At 41.9% G+C, this 20825-nt stretch overlaps 1 protein-coding gene across 2 annotated transcripts in view; it reads left to right on the forward strand.

The window, feature by feature from the left end:
* Positions 1-12490, forward strand: part of RHBDD1 (rhomboid domain containing 1) — a 90905-nt gene extending 78415 nt beyond the window's left edge. For both annotated transcript variants that reach the window (XM_073674700.1, XM_073674699.1), the window contains one exon: positions 12248-12490. In XM_073674700.1, the coding sequence (XP_073530801.1) occupies positions 12248-12312 (65 nt within the window). In that variant the 3' untranslated portion in view covers positions 12313-12490. The remainder of the gene's footprint in view (positions 1-12247) is intronic.
* Positions 12491-20825: the final 8335 nt, after the last annotated feature.

Consider the following 20825-nt stretch of genomic DNA (forward strand, 5'->3'; position numbering starts at 1 on the left):
GTTTACGCATTTAATCAATTTGCATAACTTATACTCCTCTGCTCTACGAGTCAGCAAGCCACAGGGTCCACACAATGGTTAATCAACATATTTAGCAAACATTCATTGTTCACAAACCAAGAGAAGTCAACATTCAGACTTATGACAAAAGTCCATGTTTCTTGTTCCACCCGAATAAAGAAAAACACACAAATTCAAAAGTCAACATAAACATAATAGTGTATTTCTCCTGGCCTAATGAATTTAGACGCCTGGCTAATTAAGATTAGAAGCTGTGTCCTAACAATTAGTATTGGCACTTTTCTTCCATGCTGCAGGGAAAAAAACAGACATGTTTCCGTGATTTTTACACAGACACATAGGCCATGAAAAACATGGACATGTGAACACTACCATAGATTATAATGGGTGGTATCTGTGAAAAACATGGTTAAAACAAGTATGCTCAACACGAACGTATGCATGAGGAAATCACAGTTCAGACTCCTGACTGTTTATTTAGCAGAAGGTAGAATAGTCAGTGTCACTCCAGCAGATAGAGATGGCCATGGCTTTATGTGGCATGTGATGCTGGTCTGATGCATGTTGGGATTTATAACAGAGCATAGAGGATGAAGGCTAGGAGTATATATGGAAGCTGAATGGAAGAAAACAGGAGTCTGAACTTTAAACTATAACTATGGAAGTACATAATATACAGTGGGTGAAATAAGTATTGGAACACATCACCAAGTTTCTAAGTAAATATATTTCTAAAGGTGCTATTGACATGACATTTTCAACAGATGTCGGTAAAAACCCATCCAATCCACACAGGCAAAGAAACAAAACCATAGATGCCCAAAATTAAGTTATGTGTAACAAAGAGATATGACACAGGAAAAAAGTATTGAACATGCTTACTGAAATTTACTTAATGCTTCGTACAAAAGCCTTTGTTAATGACAACAGCTTCAAGACATATGGAGAAACTAGTCACATGCATTGCTCAGGTGTGATTTTGGCCCATTCTTACACACAAACACTCTTCAAATCCTGAAGGTTCCATGGGCTCCTTCTATGAACTCTGAGCTTTAGTTCCTTCCATAAATTTTCCATTGGATTCAGGTCAGGTGATTGGTGGGATCATTCTAGCAGCTTTATTTTCTCTTTCTCTAAAACCAATGGAGAGTTGCCTTGGCTATGTGTTTGGGATAATTGTCTTGCTGAAATGTCCACCCTTATTTCACCTTCATCATTCTGGTAGATGGCAGCAGATTTTTATGAAGAATGTCTTGGTACCTTTGTCCATTCATCCTTACTTCTACTATATGATGTTTTCCAGTGCCGTATGATAAAAAACAGCCCCACACCATGATGTTCCCACCTCCAAACTTCATTGTTGGTATGGTGTTTTGGGGGAATATGCAGTAGTCCTTGGCTCTTGAACAACTCTTCTGATAATTCTTTTCACTCCTCTGTCTGAAATCTTGTGGGGAGCACCTGGTATGCCTGGTTTAAGGTGAAATGATGTTCTTTCCACTTCCGAATTATGGCCCCAACAGTGCTCACTGGAACCTTCAGTATTTTAGAAATTGTTCTGTAATAACCAATGCCATCAGTATGTTTTGCAACAATAAAGTTGCAAAGGTCTTGAGACAGCTCACTGGTTTTACCCATCGTGAAATGTTTCTTGTGTAGCACCTTGGTAATGACACCTTTTTATAAGCCATCAGTTGAACCAGCAGATATTGTTTTTCACGAAGTAGCAGGATTGCTTTCTAACTATTGATAGATTTCAAGTGGTGTCATGACTTTCCATAGCTTTTTGCACCTCTCTTTCTTCATGTGTTCAATACTTTTTCCCAGTGTCATTTCTCATTATTGCACATAACTTAATTTATGGCCATGTATGGTTTGATTTTTGCCTGTGTGGATTGGATGGGTTGTTACCGACATCTGGTGAGAATTTCATGACAATTACACCTTTAGAAATATATTTACTTAGAAAATTTCACCTGCTGTGTAAGAGAATGGCAAAGTGTGTCAGACAAACAGGTGGGGGTGCATTTACGGAAAAAACCTGAGCGTACTTCTTTAAATAGAATTAAAGAGTAATTAAACAATTTGTTTTTCATTTTTAAACTAGAGATGTAATGTAAATAATACATATTGCAACATGGTGGTTCATTACACTCTTTTTGCCGCCTTGGAGAAAATAGGTGCTAAATTGTATTTTGACAAGTGCATATATCCGTACTTCATAACTAGAGTACAGATTTGCCAACTACAGATGCATCTCACTAAATTAGAATATCATCAAAAAGTTAATTTATTTCAGTTCTTCAATACAAAAAATGAAACTCCTATATTATATAGATTCATTACAGAGTGATCTATTTCAAGTGTTTATTTCTGTTAATGTTGATTATGGCTTACAGCCAATGAAAATACAAAAGTCATTATCTCAGTAAATTAAAATAATTAACAAAAAACACCTGCAAAGGCTTCCTATGCATTTAAAAAGGTCCCTTAGTCTGTGTCAGTAGGCTCCACAATCACGGGAAAGACTGCTGACTTGACAGATGTCCAGAAGGCAGTCATTGTCACACTCCACAAGGTCCCATAGTTCCAATTTTCATTTGGAAATCAAGGTCCCAGAGTCTGGAGGAAGAGTGGAGAGGCCACAATCCAAGCTGATTGAGGTCTAGTGTGAAGTTTCCACAGTCACTGATGGTTTGGGGAGCCATGTCATCTGCTGGTGTAGGTCCACTGTGTTTTACCAAAATCACAGTCGGAGCAGCCGTCTACCAGGAAATTTTAGAGCACTTCATGCTTCCCTCTGCCGACAAGCTTTTTGGAGATGGAAATTTCATTATCCAGCAGGACTTGGCACCTGTCCACACTGCCAAAAGTACCAATACCTGGTTTAAAAACAGCAGCATCACTGTGCTTGATTGGCCAGCAAACTCGCCTGACCTTAAACCCATAGAGAATCTATGGGGTATTGTCAAGAGGAAGATGAGAGACACCAGACCCAACAATGCAGACTAGCTGGAGGCTGCTATCAAAGCAACCTGGGCTTCCATAACACCTCAGCAGTGCCACAGGCTGATCACCTCCATGCCACGCCGCATTGATGCAGTAATTGATGCAAAAGGAGCCCCGACCAAGCATTGAGTGCATTTACTGAACATACATCTCAGTAGGCCAACATTTCAGATTTTAAAAACAATTTTCAAGCTGTTGTTATAAAGTATTCTAATTTACTGAGATAATGACTTTTGGGTTTTCATTGGCCGTAAGCCATAATCATCAACATTAACAGAAACAAACACTTGAAATAGATCACTATGTTTGTAATGACTCTGTATAATATATGAGTTTCACTTTTTGTATTGAAGAACTGAAATAAATTAACTTTTTGATGATATTCTAATTTAGTGAGATGCACCTGTATATGTGCGTGGGGAGCGGAGTCTTTATATTGTGCATGCAGCCTTTGTATATAGCAGTCACAGCAAGAGGAGTTCTGGAGCTGGGTCTGTTTACACTTTAGTATAGGACATACATGTCAAACTCTGGCCCGCGGGCCAAATCTGGCCCGCGACACCAGAGCCGCCACTCCTATGTGAGGCCATAATTTTGTATGGAGAACTATGTGGGGCCCATTATTCTGCATGGAGGACTATGTGGGGCCCATTATTCTGCATGAAGGACTATGTGGGGCCCATTATTCTGTATGGAGGACTATGTGGGGCCCATTATACTGTATACTTGTTGGCCCACGACTTTGTCCAAGTTTTTCATGTTGTCCCTCTGCGTGTTTGAGTTTGACATCCTTGGTATAGGTGAAAACACACTACAAATGCATTTGTCACCGTGACCACTGACTGCCTGTAGTGATAGAGTGAGGTCACGTTCACACGTTCAGTATTTGGTCAGTATGTTACATCAGTATATGTAAACCAAATGGGTGATAAATGCAGGAGTGGTGATGTGTTTCTATTGTACTTTTCCTCTGATTGTTCCACTCCTGGTTTTGGCTTACAAATACTGATGTAAAATACTGACCGAATACTGAATGTGTGAACGTGGCCTCATGGTGAGAGCGCTTGTAGGGAAAATAGACAGACAGGCTGTCTGTTGTGACAGGTGGAGACTGTAGTGATGCAGTCACAGTGATGGCGCTGTGCAGACGGGACTGGGTGATCATCTGCTCTATATGGAGGTCTCCTTATCAAGATTGAGTATTTTAAATTTAATCATCAAATTTGGTTTTAAAACACATGGACACTCGGAGGAGCTGAGTGTACATGTGCAGTACTGCTCACCATTATTGGCACCCCCTCATTTTTTCATAGACTGTACAATATCTTCAGAAATAAATGAAAATGTACCAAAGTTATATCCTCGGGGTTTTTTAATTAGTGCTCCAAAATAATACAACAATAAAACATTGTTTTTCAACTTCCATGCTGCAATTTGAAAGAAGAAACAGAATAAACAGCATGTACACCCCTAATTAATACTTGGTTGCACACCCTTTGGCATTGTTGACAGCCTCCAAACGTTTCTTGTAGCCATCTATAAGCTTCTTGCACTTCTCAGCTGGAATTGTCTCCCACTCTTCTTTCCTTTGCCGTTTGTTCAAGCTCTTGAATGTTTGCAGGGTTCTTTTTCCCAATGGCAGATTTTGCTCACCCCAAAGATTTTCAATGGGATTGAGGTAAGCACTTGTTGCTGGCCATTTTAAAACGGTCAATTTTTTCTTTTTCAACCATTCCTGTGTATTTTTGGATGTGTGCTTTGGGTCATTGTTTGGCTGGCGGACCCATAATCTTCGACTCAAACCATGTTTTCTTACACTGGGTAGGACATTTCGCTCTAAAATTTCTTGATAATTCTCCGATTTCATTATTCCTGTGATGCGGTCAAGGCCTCCAGTACCAGATGCAGAAAAGCAACACCACAGCATTATGGATCCTCCACCATGCTTAACTGTTGGTAAGGTGTTCTTTTCATTTTAACTTCATTGCTCCATCTGTAAACAAACTGTTGCTTTGCATTGCCAAAAAGCTCTATTTTTGTTTCATCTGTCCACAGAACATTTTCCCAGAAGGATTGTGGTTTGTGAAGGTACTCTTTGGCAAAGATCAGTCTTTCCTTTTTATGTCTTTTCTTCAGCAATGGTTTCTTCCTTAGCCTTCACCATAAACCTCTGCTTTGTTTAGTGTGCAGTGTATGGTACTTGTTGAAATCATGACCTCAGAATGTGCCAGGTTGGCCTTCAGGTCTTTGGATGTTTGACGTGGTGTTTTTTCCACCATTCGCACCAACCTTCCAAGACATCTCTTGTCAATTTTCCTCTTTCCCCTACGTCCAGGCAGCAGGGGGGGTTCTTGTCAGTTCCATGCTTGGCCGACTTCTTAATAACATTACGTACTGTTGAAACTGGGATGCCAAGGTCTTTTGAGATGGCCTTAGACCCTTTGGAAGTCTTCTGTTTGCTAATAATAGCAGTTCTGATGTCCTCAGACAGCTCCTTTCTCTTCATCATTGAGACAAAGGAACAGGGCCTACCATGTGGCTTTTTAAAACACTGAAGTCATCATTCATTGGCTAATTCATGTCACATGGGCACTGACAATCACAGATGAATCTCTTTTGTAATTTACCACAGGTGAGTCAAAATGTGTTTCCATACTAAATTAACATAAAGGGTAACAATACCAGTGATACAGCAAGCTTTAGGTTTTTCTATTTTTCCCTCCCATTGTTTTTTGTTTTAAGTTATTGTTTATCATTTGCTCTTTTGTATTTAACACGAGTTCTCCATACAAAAAAACTGTTTCACTTGATTCATTTTATTCAGGAAATATTCCACATTCTGTACTTAAACTTCATGTGTGCCAATAACGATGAGCAGGACTGTATATGGGGAAGTCAAGTGAGATAACTCAGCCAACGATCAGTCTGGTGTAATAGCAGTTTGGATAGGTTCACACAGGCGTATAAAAAATCCTCAGTTTCATCTAGAAAACAGACAATCTTTTTTCTCACTTGTCTTCCGTGTGCAATGCATTTTTTACAGCTGCTATTAATTATTTCCAGTTTCCTATGTTACAGAAAATGCAATGTAAAACAGATGCTGTATGGATGTTCCATATAGGGATCCGTTTTTTGGGGGGGTTTTGCACACCCATAGCCTTGAAGGTGCGAGTCTGACGTGAAATACAGAAGTAACTAGTGCATGCTGCCATTATTTTTCACATGCCGGTTCAATCGGTGAAATAAATGCACTTCTGAACCGCACAGTTGAATAACATAGGTCCTAGTGGTATCCGCGCTCTGTCTGCTTTATTTACGGACAGCACTCGGACCAAAAATATGCTTGTTTGAACCTACACTTACACGGATATGTGTGTGTGCTATCTGCTGTATATAGATTTGGGTTTTTTTTCCCTTCATACCTGATGTATGAATGTGAATTGAAGCCACAAAGAGTTAATTAGAAAACTGTGTGGGTATCCCTAGAGTGTTCACTGACTGTGTTTGAACCCTGATGTGACACAGAAACTGCTGGATGTTGCAGAGTAATCCCTGATTTTGAAACCAGTCAGACAATAAACAAGTCCACAACATTCGTTGCAGCGGCGGCTGCTGTAGAGCCCATCTGCTTCAAAATAAGCCAAATTCTGCTTACTATGTGGAAAGCTTTGCTGACTGGCATTTGTCCTAGATCTGGTGCCCATGTTAACTGCAAACAACTCTGCTGCCACCTTCTGGACCCTGAGCCGTACTACAAGCTAATTACACTTAAAGCTGTTCTGCTACTGTAGTCAAAGTGGCTCATTAATAAAGTGCTTCCTATGGCTGACCTGCATTAAGCCAAGTACTTAACAGGAGTTCTAGATAAAACTGCTGACTCGGTGGCATTAGCCTACAGATGTCTGTCCACCCGTTCGTCATTTAGGAAATAGTAGACCTAGCGCAGAGGGTGTTTGAGATCTCTCGTATGTGTAGGAAACAGATGGGCCAAGCATCACAAGTTCAGGGGTTGACAACTTATGACCTAGCTGGTACTAAATACCGGCTTCAATGTGGAACATATTTTAATGCCAGGTTTACACTATTTATTTATTTTAAAATATCATAACGTGCTTCTTCAGGGGTTCACTCATGAGTTTTTCTTAAAAAAAAAAAAAAAAAAAAAAGGAAAAACTGAACCGGAATTAAATTATACTGTGTGTACATGATTTGAAAAGAAAAATCTTTCACTAAACTAACATGAATAGCTTTTCTAAACCAGACAATCCATTTTATGCACATTTATAAAAAAAATATGGAGATGGACACAAGTGCATACAAAAGATCAATATTGCATGTACTTATTCATTTCCCTCTGACATACGGTAATTCTGCATATGTCTCTGAGGTGCTTTATCGATATTTTCTGTAACATTACTGTCTGATGTGGATACTAAGAAAAAAAGCTGGTTTTAGTGAATTTAAAGGGAATCTGTCACTTACAAAAACGCTATTTACCTGTTGATATTGTGGTAATTTGCAGGTAAATAGCTTTTAATCCTGTTAGGCTGGTTTATTGGAAGTGCAGCTGCAGGGAGAAAATGAAGTTATATTGTCCCTTCAGCTGTTTGCTTCTAATCATAGGAACAGTGCTGGGGGCTGACTTTTTGGTGAATTTTTAACATTGCAAATTTTCACTGAACAAAATACATAGCATCTTACAATTCCAGCAAAGTTGATAGGATTTATAGAAATGCCCAATTATCTTTTTTTTTTTTTTTTTTTTTAATGCTGCGTAAAATGACTTATGGTGCATTTTTGTGATCCACAACATGTCAATTTCTCTTACAAGTAAACACATTTTTACGTGTGGACTTTCCAAATAAAATGATATTAGATTCCGTAAAATCCACAGATAAACAAGTAAATGCACTAAAAACACATGTAATCCGCATATGACTGTATCAGTAAGGTTTTGTCAAAGCCAAATACCAGGAAGTGTCAAAATGAAAGCAGCTTTATTTAAAATGTGTCATAGAAAAGAGACAAACTGCAGTGTCAAAAACGCAATAAAAACACATGCAAAATACACAATAAATTATACAGTGAAAAAATGCAAAAAAACTAATTTATGGAATAGGTGCAGGAATGCTGCAGAACATCTGTAACCTCAAAAACTCACTGTAAAGATCTGAGGTTGTGGGTTGTAAGTAATCACCTAGGCCGGTTAACGATGCAACAATATTTTATTGATCACAGCCATAGTAATAAAGCAATTCCAGGTAAATGGCCAAAATACAGAACTCTCAGTCCTCAAATTCCCAATCTGGGTTCAGTAGTTCCACTGGCTTTGTATAAGGCCATACTCACTGTCTCCCAACTTTTGGTTGACCCACAGATTTCGTATCTCCAGCCAGTATAGTCTGTAGCCACAGTCCATGATCCTCTAGACCTCAGATAAAACGATGAAAGCACATGTATCCGGTAGCAACAGTCCTTTTAAGAAAGTGTACATCCAAACGACATAATCCATAATGGTAATATGTTCATCCACTCATCCTTCCAAGTCCACGGTCTCCATCCTCTTCCTTCAATCCTTCCACACCACTCTCCCTAAAAAAATGACTCTCCTTTCTTTCCCTGGGATCAGTCCCCTCCCAGGTCAGAAGTGATCACCCTCCCCCTCAAGCATTCACTGTAAGTCAAACAGCAATGAAGAATTTTCTAGAAGCCTTCATCTGAGACTGCCTGTAAGACCCCCTGTGGTGACGGCTCCACTGTGTCTTAATCCACACTCACCTAATGAGACCATTGGCTGTTGAAACAGTGGACTCCTGAGATAAAGATGAGATTAGTGGAATGCAGGGCATTTTACAAGTGAATCTTCCATACTGACAAGTCAGCAGAACTATATAAAACATAACAAGTAAATCACTAATAATACACAATAATAATATTGACAAAAATGGTTGTCTGTTGCTGGAAAGGTATCATAGTCTTTAGTAAGTGGGCAGCTCCTCACATACCTCCCCCACTTTTTCAGCACGGACACAAATGTAAGAGGTCTCGCCTTTATGAGAACGAAACTTTGTATCATCCAGTTTCCTCAAAGCATATTCCATGTCGTCCTTGCGAGTATACTCCTCAGTCCCCATTCCACCCTGGTATACCTCAGTGTAATAGACATCTCCCGCTTCTCTCATAGGGTCTTTCAGATCCTGCCAACTTCCCGATGGGGGAAGCCCTGAGACCAGGACTCTGTATTTAGTTCGCTGGATCAGGGGTCTGTTCTTTCGGGGGGGTTTTCCATATCCCCCCCCCCCCTGATCCCCGGTTTATCCTGGGAAACTCCCCACGTGCCCAATGAGAACCAAAATTGTATCCATTGCGACCAACCTCAGAGTGCTCACACCCAGTTAGGGGGATGGTCACTTGGCGGCCTGGTAAAGGGAGCTCTGGGGAAACAGTATCTGGGCTGACCAGGGTGAGGGTAGATCCAGTGTCCCGAAGTCCCTGGGCGTCGTCCCTGATGCAATTTACCTCCCCCAGATTACATTCCTTCATTGTGACAGTCATTGCATTTTGTGTATTACTCACCACAGTTGGGGAGTTAGTCTGCAGATAGTGCCGCTCCCTCTCGGCTGAAGCCGTGAGAACCGGTCTTTGGTTTTGGGTTACGACATTGGCCCAGTGGCACACCAAACCTCGTCCTAGGTTGTGATGTGGGCTAGAACGTTCCCAGCATTCCCTGGCAAAATGCCCCATGCGGCCACAGTTATGGCAGTTTAGCCTTCCTCGCCCCAACACAGACCGAACTTGGGGGTTTGGGAAACCTCACCCTCTTTGTGAAGTCCAAAATCCCTGCAGTTCCTCATCTGGCCGGTTCATGGGTCTCGATGGCCTCCCTGTAAAATCCTGTTCCTGACTCGCTGAGGCTGTGCTTCCACGTTGCCCTGGTCGTTTAGCAGACCAATTATCAGCCAATCTTGCAGCCTCATCCAGGCTGAGTGGTTTTCTATCTGCCATCCATTCTTTTAAATTACCTGGGAGCTTTGACATAAATTGTTCCAGCATTACTATATCCATTACATGTTCTGCTTCCTGAGCCCTCAGTCCTTCTATCCACCGAGTGCATGCCGTACATAGTGTGTTAGCAAACTCCCGATGCATGTGTGCAGTGGGTTTGTCAGTCTCCCGAAACTTCCTCCGGTAGGTTTCCGGCGTGACGGCATACCTCTCTAGCAATGCACTGCGAATGGTAGAGTAACATCTCTGATCCACCGAAGACGAGTGCTTTTCCGGTCAGACCAACACTCAAAAATCTGGGCCAGTCACTGACTGATACCTCATGCAGCAGGCAGAGGTTCTCAGTCAACCGGAGATGTTCATCAATATCTGAGTTGTCTTCATTAAACTGTGGTATATCTCGGTACCTTAAAGATGTAGGCCCCTCTCTCCTGTTATCCATTGTCCTCTGCACTGGGGCGGGTGGGGGTATCACTACATGCACACCCAGATATTTGCTTAGCACTGCCGCCCGCTCCATCTCCGTGGCCCGCTCTCCTATTGCGTCCAGCAGCTGCTTCAACTCAGTTGGTTGATCCTCTGCCATCTGGATGACAGCCCTGGGCTGTGGTCCCTCCACGGTCATGCCCTCCTCCACGTCTAAACTGACCTCCTCCTGTGGCTGTTCACGGTCCCAATAGTCCAAGTGTTGTATTAGGGTCGCACGGTTATCCTCTGGCAACCACTGTAGCTGTCTCCCAGAGCAAAGAGTTCTCAGCTCCTCCTTCTTGAGCCTCTTGTAGATGCAGTCTGCCATCTCTTCTGCCAAGTCACCTCTCGGTAACTTTCCCTGGTATGCTCTCCAGAGATAGGTGATCCCACTGCTGCCACCACTTGTAAAGATCTGAGGTTGTGGGTTGTAAGTAATCACCTAGGCAGCTTAACGATGCAACAATATTTTATTGATCACAGCCATGGCAATAAAGCAATTCCAGGTAAATGGCCAAAATACAGATCTCTCAGTCCTCAAATTCCCAATCTGGGTTCAGTAGTTCCACTGGCTTTGTATAAGGCCATACTCACTGTCTCCCAACTTTTGGTTGGCCCACAGATTTCGTATCTCCAGCCAGTATAGTCTGTAGCCACAGTCCATGATCCTCTAGACGGCAGATAAAATGATGAAAGCACAGGTATCCAGTAGCAGCAGTCCTTTTAAGAAAGTGTAAATCCAACCGACATAATCCATAATGGTAACATGTTCATCCACTCATCCTTCCAAGTCCACTGTCTCCATCCTCTTCCTTCAATCCTTCCACACCACTCTCGCTAAAAAAAATGACTCTCCTGTCTTTCCCTGGGATCAGTCCCCTCCCAGGTCAGAAGTGATCACCCTCCCCCTCAAGCATTCACTGTAAGCCAAAAAGCAATGAAGAATTTTCTAGAAGCCTTCATCTGAGACTGCCTGTAAGACCCCCTGTGGTGACGGCTCCACTGTGTCTCAATCCACACTCACCTAATGAGACCATTGGCTGTTGAAACAATGGACTCCTGAGATAAAGATGAGATTAGTGGAATGCTGGGCATTTTACAAGTGAATCTTCCATACTGACAAGTAAGCAGAACTATATAAAACATAACAAGTAAATCACTAATAATACACAATAATAATATTGACCAAAATGGTGGTCCGTTGCTGGAAAAGTATCATAGTCTTTAGTAAGTGGGCAGCTCCTCAAACACACTAATACTTTTCATTTCATGAGAACATAGAACATAGTCTTACAGTTACTGCTCATTACATAGGGATTGCACTGTTATTACTCCTACTGCATTTTGACTGACATCTAGCTCTGCAACATGAGTATGGAGAACAGGCTGTCAGTCACAGAGCAGGGGGAGTGATTATAGCATGCTGACTGTAGTGAGCAGTAACTGTTAAAGCTCCTGCACCTCCCTGATGGCTGAAAGTGAGCAGCTGCATGGAGAATATAATTTCCATTTCTCCCTGCAGCTGCTGCTCCAGTTACACAGTCAAACATGATTTAAACCCTATTTACCTGCAGATTGCCACCATATCTACAGGTGTTAAACATAACCCTTTACTAGAGTTAATTTACTAAATCCTGTGGAAGCTTCATGGGCATCACTCTGTGGTACCCTAGTAGGGAAACGTTTTTGTGGCACTTTAATATGCCAGTTGCAAAAATAACTGTATTTTTCTTATATATTACAGGTCATGGTGTGCCAAGGGAGCAATCCTTAGAAGAAATCAGAAGACGGAGATTGAATAGGTTTTAAATCTAATTTCTAGAGAACTACTGAACCAACAATATAAAGTGTGCATCTATCTCAACTGCAGATGAATAAGCAATCCTGTCTGACACACAAGACTTTATGCTCAATAATGCCCTGAGTCAATGTAATAAAACCAATTCATTTCCACAATGGTGCCTTTATGAACATTGTATTGCCTTAACATAGTATTGCCTTTTTAATGCTGACTTTTAAAGCTGGCAGTAGCCATCGTATCCAGGGTAAAAATGTCCAAAATTGTCACATAGAGTGATAAAAAGTTATATATTTTTTTCAGATCTGTATCTGTAAGGCTGCTTTCACATTGCGTTTTGTCACCTGTTCGTTGTCCCCATCACGGCTTACGTCCAGACCCACCTGCACAACGGGATTCGGACATATGCGCCGATGGGGTCATAGACTGTAATGGTGCCGACAGAGTGAACGTGCGCTCTGATGTGCATTATTTTCGGGCTTATACGCCTACTGGAGGGGGACACTCAGACGTAGTAGACTGTTTCCTGGCGTCCGCCTCCAGCAGGTGTAGACACCCAAAAATGATGCACGACAGAGCACACATTCACTCTGTCTGCAACATTATAGTTTATGGCCACAACGGCACATATGCCCAAATCCCGTTTTGCGGGAGTGTCCTGATGTAAGCCCTGACGGGACAAGCGAACAGGTGACAAAATGCAATGTGAACGCACCCTAAATGTTATTAAAACACCCGGAGGTAAAAGGGGCACTCAGGTTCTAGAAAATCAGTTTTCTTCTGGATGATGAAACCATTTTACAAGTGTATAATATGCACTGTGCCAGTTCTTGGTTTTCAGGATCTCTATTTGATGTTATTCAATAGGGGAGGTTCACTTCCAGGAGATAATATCTCTGTCATGTGATGGACACACAGATTTCTATGAAATGCCTGCAAGATAACCATAAAAAACAGGTAGAATCAATAGAATGAGTGTATCAGAAAAAAAGTGTAACTTTTCATGATATAACGAATAACACATATTTGCTGAAATCCAGATTATAACTTTGTACATTTTGTCCCAATTCAGTTTTTATCTTATTTCTATTCAAAGAAAAATGCTTCATCTATAATCCTGTTTTGTATTCACAATGTTGACAATAAAATAAAGTAACAAAAAGTAGAAAGTGTCAATTCAGCTCACTACTCCTGTGCTAGAGATAAGCATCCCAGGAGACTTCCAGGGTAAATGTCATTTTTTCTTCTTTTTTTTGTGAGTCTCCCCAGTAATTGAACCCACAATCTTCAACATTACAAGAAGGAGCTAAAACAATTGAGTCACTTGATTTGGTAGACTTCCAGGGTAGATGGTTTGTGGTCTGGGCGTGGTGCACGGAGTATGCACTGGTCTGACTTCCAGGTCAAATAGCTATCGATGGTCCAAAAGGGGATGTTCCCCGCTCCCCAGCACCAAAGGAAAGTAGTTAAAACTTAGCCTTTAGTTATACAAGATAAAAACAAAATTGCCAAAATGTGCACATTATGAAAAAAAACATAATGCCTACTTGTTTCAGGTAGAAAAACCCTGAATAATTGCTATGATTAAGGGTTTTTCTAATGCGTAAGCATTATGTTTTTTTTTTAGTATGTCCACTTTCTGGCAATTTCTTTATCCTATATCACTAAAGGCTAAGTTTTAACTACTTTCTTTTGGTGCTGGAGAACATCCCCTTTTGGACCAATAAAATAGAGTGCTTAACTAAGGCCCTTGCCATTGTTCCCCTCCTATGTCACATTATCTATAGCGTATCTATAGCGTATTTAGTGCAGTCAGGACACACAATTACTTCTGTGTTTTGACCATCCTTAGACTATTTTTACATGCAGTGTTTATGCTGTGTTTTTTTCTGCAGCCAGAACCTGTTTTTTGCACCATTTTTTGGGTGTCGATTACATGTGTGCTTAGTCTTTCAGCATTTTTACAGAATTTTTCACCCATTCTAATGTGTGGAGAAAAGCAGGCACTGCTCATCACCTGCCCAATACAATCCCAACAGTGAAACATGGTGGTGGCAGCATCATGCTATGGGGGTGTTTTTCAGTTGCAGGGACAGGATGCGTGATTGCAATTGAAGGAAACATTAATGCAGCCAAGTACAGAGACATCCTGGATGAAAACCTCTTCCAGAGTACTCTGGAGCTCAGACTTGGCATCAGGTTCACCTTCCAACAAGACAATGATGCTAAGCACACAGCTAAAATAACAAAGGAGTGGCTTCAGAACAACTCTGTGACCATTCTTGACTGGCCCAGCCAGAGCCCTGACCTAAACCCAATTGAGCATCTCTGGAGAGACCTGAAAATGGCTATCCACCAACGTTCACCATCCAACCTGATGGAACTGGAGAGGATCTGCAAGGAAGAATGGCAGAGGATCCCCAAATCCAGGTGTGAAAAACTTGTTGCATCATTCCCAAGAAGACTCACGGCTGTACTAGCTCAAAAGGGGGCTTCTACTCAATACTGAGCTAAGGGTCTAAATACTTATGACCATGTGATATTTCAGTTTTTCTTTTTTAATAAATTTGCAAACATTTCTGTTTTTTTCAGTCAAGATGGGGTGCAGAGTGTACATTAATGAGAAAAAAAATGAACTTTTTAGAGTTTACCAAATGGCTGCAATGAAACAAAGAGTGAAAAATTTAAAGTGGTCTGAATACTTTCCATACCCACTGTAAGTATTTTTTGCAGGCATTTATGCTGCAAATACTGAATGAGTGCGTATACCTTTATTAATCAACTTATTTCCAGAACAAAATGGCCCAACAGTGTTGTGCAAATCGTGCAGATTCAGGAAATGTTTGCTGGAGGTGATTGCTGCTAAAGGGGGTAAACAAATTATTAAAGAAAACCTTTCACCAGTTCTAGCATGTTAGTTCTGCAGCCACTATTCCATGATGTGGCCAGTTTGTTTACTTTTTCATTTCTCCTCTCCGTTGTAGAGATATTAGTTTGTAAAGTTTAGATTATAATTTATATTTATACTTCAACTGGGCATTCCCAGAAATTTGTCTCTGGCAGCTTGCACTTCATTCCCTGTACCCAGCGGTGAAAGTATCCAGTATCGGTCAGCTTTCACAGTAGCTTAGGCAGTGACTTCTTTCAGTAGTCATGACTGTTCAGGCCGAAGGGCACTGGCAGTGAGCAGTGTTCCAGCAACGGCCATGTCTTGTTATATCAGTGAAAGCCAGCAGGGTTCTGCCATGTTCCCACGACTGGGACCAGTCACCACAGAAGTCCTAGTGCCTGACCTGCCTGCTGTCACCGATAGAATAAGACACCGCTGCTGCCCGCACACTATTTACCTCCGCTGCAGGAACTCTGCACACTACCGCACTGTGCAGCCATCACTGCCAGGACACTGCTCACTGCTGCCCCGGCTCAACGTCGCTGCCAGGATTCTGCTCTCCACTACAATACTATTCTCACAGCTGGATGATGTGAAGCCAAGGATGAGCCCATAAGGGACTAAAAAATAGAGTTAAAAAAAATAAACCACAATGATCCCTCTCCCCAGGCATTTAAATGGCCTGCTAGCCGGAGCACTCACCTACTGCATTCCATGACCCTCTCCTCCTTGCAACGCTCCTTCCTGAGCTGATCCTAAGGCCCCCATAGCTGCCAGCTTAGATCAAACAGGCGCAGATTCAAGTCTTTTAGGCTACATTCCCACCATGAGCTTTAAGGCTGCGTGCCCACAATGCGTTTTTCAAGCGTTTTTGCTGCGGAATTTGCGCAGCGAAAACGCTTGTAAAACACTTGGTAATCCGTCCCCAATGACAATCCGCAATTGCAATGCCCATGCTGCGGATTTTTCTGCAGCATTTTTGATATGCGGAAAAATCCGCAGCATGTTCATTATTTGTGTGTTTACGCATGCGGAATTGCCTTATCAATGCATTAGAAAACGCAAGGCAATTCCGCATGTCAAAAACGCGCGAAAAACGCATGTCAAATTCCGCACGTGTTTATCCGGGCAATGACATGCAGAAATGAAGCGGAAATTTTCCGCTTCATTTCTGCATCGTGGGCACATAGCCTTATTGAGTTTTTGATGTTGCAGATTTTCTGCACCTATTAAGTAAAGTGGATTACTTGAGTTTTTTCATGACACTATGTCTTTTTTTTACATGGATTTTGTATCACGTTTTTGACGCTGTGTTTTTTGTCTCTTGTTGATATGTCATGTTTTAAATAAAGCTGCTTTGTTTTGGATACTTCTTGGTATTTTTCTGTGACAAAACTTTACTGATATAGTCATGTGCAGATTACATGCATTTTTGATGCGTTTCCGCCTCAGAATCACACTAAAAACGCATGTGCAGTTTTTACCTGCAGATTTTCTGTATCTAACGCAAGTCTATAGGGAAAATCTGCACAGAAAACTCAGTGTACATAATGGAGAAATTGACATGTTGAGGATTTCAAATACAAACCGCAGGTCAGTTTACACTGAGTAATAAAAAAAGCTTAGTGGGCAGGATTTCTATAAATTCTATCCACTCTGCTGGAACTGTCAGAGGCTGCGTAGTTTTTTTTTAAGCAGTGAAGACTCGCAGCCTCAAAAACACACAAAAAACTCATTGTGGACACACATCCTTAAAGGGACTAAAAATAAAGTAACAATAAAATACTTAAAAATGAAAGTTTAGATTATGCCCCTTTTTGCATTTCAAAAATAAAGAAATGTAACTCAATAAAAGTCTGATCTATTGAATTATAAAATTATTTAAATGGTACGTTAAATACCAAAAAGAAAAAAAAACGGAACTGTTAAAATCATCAATTTTTCTAATACCCTGATAGCAGTACTAGGTTAGTGTTCTGATGTCAGAGACACGCACCACACACGTGAATTCACTCATACTGGTATTGTGTGTAGGAAAAAATGTATGGCAAGATGGCATGTTGTAACTGTGACTTACTATGTTTTTCCATGTGTTTATAACACAGTTTGCACAACTGAAATACATTAAAAACTTTATTCTATAAATCCTGAATGTTAAAAGACCAAAAACAGAAGAATATACACTGCTCAAAAAAATAAAGGGAACACTTAAACAACTGAATATAACTCCAAGTAAATCAAACTTCTGTGAAATCAAACTGTCCACTTAGGAAGCAACACTGATTGACAATCAATTTCACATGCTGTTGTGCAAATGGAATAGACAATAGATGGAAGTTATTGGCAATTATCAAGACACCCTCAATAAAGGAGTGGTTCTGCAAGTGGGGACCACAGACCACAACTCAGTAGCAATGCTTTCTGGCTGATGTTTTGGTCACTTTTGAATATTGGTTGTGATTTCACACTCGTGGTAGCATGAGACGGACTCTACAACCCACAGAAGTTGCTCAGGTAGTGCAGCTCATCCAGGATGGCACATCAATGCGAGCTGTGGCAAGAAGGTTTGCTGTGTCTGTCAGCGTAGTGTCCAGAGGCTGGAGGCGCTACCAGGAGACAGGCCAGTACACCAGGAGATGTGGAGGGGGCCTGAGGGGGGCAACAACCCAGCAGCAGAACCGCTACCTCCGCCTTTGTGCAAGGAGGAACAGGAGGAGCACTGCCAGAGCCCTGCAAAATGACCTCCAGCAGGCCACAAGCATGTGTCTGCACAAACAGTTAGAAACCGACTCCACGAGGGTGGTATGAGGGCCCGACATCGACAGATGGGGGTTGTGCTCACAGGACGCTTGGCATTTGCCACAGAACATCAGGATTGGCAACTGGCCTCCTGTCCTCTTCACAGATGAAAGCAGGTTCATACTGAGCACATGTGACAGACGTGACAGCGTCTGGAGACGCCGTGGAGAGTGATCTGCTCCCTGCAACATCCTTCAGTATGACTGGTTTGACAGTGGGTCAGTAATGGTGTGGGGTGGTATTTCTTTGGAGGACCGCACAGCCCTCCATGTGCTCGCCAGAGAGGTAGCCTGACTGCCATTAGGTACCAAGATGAGATCTTCAGACCCCTTGGGAGACCATATGCTGGTGCAGTTGGCCATGGGTTCCTCCAAATGCAGGACAATGCCAGACCTCATGTGGCTGGAGTGTGTCAGCAGTTCCTGCAAGATGAAGGCATTGAAGCTATGGACTGGCCCGTCCGTCCCCAGACCTGAATCCGATTAAGCACATCTGGGACATCATGTCTCGCTCCATCCACCAACGTCACCTTGCACCACAGACTGTCCAGGAGATGGAGGATGCTTTAGTCCAGGTCTGGGAGGAGATTCCACAGGAGACCATAAGCAACCTCATCAGGAGCATGCCCAGGCATTGTAGGAAGGTCATACAGGCACGTGGAGGCCACACACAATACTGAGCCTCATTTTGACTTGTTTTAAGGACATTACATCGAAGTTGGATCAGCCTGAAGTGTGCTTTTCCACTTTAATTTTGGGGATGACTCCAAATCCAGGCCTCCATTGGTTAATAAATTTGATTTCCATTGATGATTTTTGTGTGATTTTGTTGTCAGCACATTCAACTTTGTACAAAACAAAGTATTCAAAGTATTCAATGAGAATATTTCAATCATTCAGATCTAAGATGTGTTAGTTGAGTGTTCCCTTTATTTTTTTGAGCAGTGTATATACAACCCCTGGCAAAAATTATGGAATCACCGGGCTCGGAGGATGTTCATTCAGTTGTTTAATGTTGTTAAAAAAATGCAGATCACAGATATGGCACAAAACTTAAGTCATTTCAAATGGCAACTTTAGAGCTTTAAGAAACACTAAAAGAAATCAAGATTAAAAATGTGGTACTCAGTAAGGGTAATTTTTTTCAGACCAAGCAGAGGGAAAAAATTATGGAATCACTCAATTCTGAGGAAAGAAATATGGAATCATGAAAAACAAACACACAAAAGAACACTCCAATACACCACAAGTATATTGTTGCACCACATCTGGCTTTAATAACAGCTTGCAGTCTCTGAGGCATGGACTTAATGAGTGACAAACAGTACTCTTCAACAATCTGGCTCCAACTTTCTCTGATTGCTGTTGCCAGATCAGCTTTGCAGGTTGGAGCCTTATCATGGACTATTTTCTTCAACTTCCACCAAAGATTTCCAATTGGATTGAGATCCGGACTATTTGCAGGCTATGACATTGACCTTATGTGTCTTCTTTCAAGGAATGTTTTAACAGTTTTTGCTCTATGGCAGGATGCATTATCATCTTGAAAAATGATGTCATCATCCCCAAACATCCTTTCAATTGATGGGATAAGAAAACTGGCCAAAATATCAATGTAAACTTGGGCATTTATTGAAGATGTAATGACAGCTGCAGGGGCGTACATAGAAATCATGGGGCCCCATAGCAAAAGTCCAAATTGGGCCCCCCTTCCCCGTAAAAAAAAATCTGCAACGTAACTGGAATCACAGTGTATAGGCGCAGTCACAAAAGGACATAGCTATCTACTTTTGAAGACAGGGAAATGGACATGTCTTGTAGCATATACATAGTAAATGTGCCCATACTGAAGCCTTTTAGTGTTGTCAACCCTTTTATCGCCCTATTGATTTAAATACCCCCAAAAATGCATCCAACACACTATATGATAACTCCTACAGTAAATTACCCTACCGTAACCCCCACATGCACAGTATGATGACTCCATAGTCCCCCCAGCAAAATATGATGTCCACACAACCACCCACACAATATGATAGCTCTGACAGCACCCAAACACAGTATGATGGTCCACACACACACCCCACAGCAACCCCCCCTCGCACAGTATGAAGGTCCCCGCAAAGTATGATGATCCCCACAGACCCACATTGTATGATGATCCTCACACAGTTTGATGGCCCCATAGGCCCTCCACAGGACCTCCAAACAATATGATGAAGGTACCCACAGTATGATGGTCAGCACATTTCCCCCACACACAGTAAGCAGCATGGTGGCTCAGCGGTTAGCACTGTATGGTGTCTCAGCCCTGCAGCGCTGGAGTACTGGGTTCAAATCCCACCAAGGACAACATCTGCAAGGAGTTTGTATGTTCTCCCCGTGTTTGTGTGGGTTTCATCCGGGTTCTCCGGTTTCCTTCCACACTCCAAAGACATACTGATAGGGAATGTAGATTTTCAGCCCCAATGGGGACAGTGCCGATAATGTCTGTAAAGCGCTGTGGAATTAATGGCGCTATATAAGTGAGTAAAATAAATATATACCGTATTTTGCGGATTATAAGACGCACCCCAAATTTTGGGGTGCAAAATAGGAAAAAATATTTGTTGTTTTTTTTTAAATAAAATGGTGCGCCTTATAATCCTTTTTACCTGGGGGCAGTGGTAGTGGAGCGGGGGTCACAGGAGCCAGGCTCACACATACCAGAGACTGGCGGCAGAGGAGGCTGCGGCAGGAGACGGGCGATGCTGCGGCCCCGCCCTCAGAAGAAATGTCAGTGATTCAAGGCGGTGGAGGTGGCGGCTGGAGCTAGGCGAGTTCAGCGAGGCGATGC

Source organism: Phyllobates terribilis, unplaced genomic scaffold (genome assembly GCF_046119375.1).
Source record: "Phyllobates terribilis strain yellow unplaced genomic scaffold, ASM4611937v1 Scaffold_3__8_contigs__length_932513732, whole genome shotgun sequence".
NCBI classification, from domain to species: Eukaryota; Metazoa; Chordata; class Amphibia; order Anura; family Dendrobatidae; genus Phyllobates; species Phyllobates terribilis.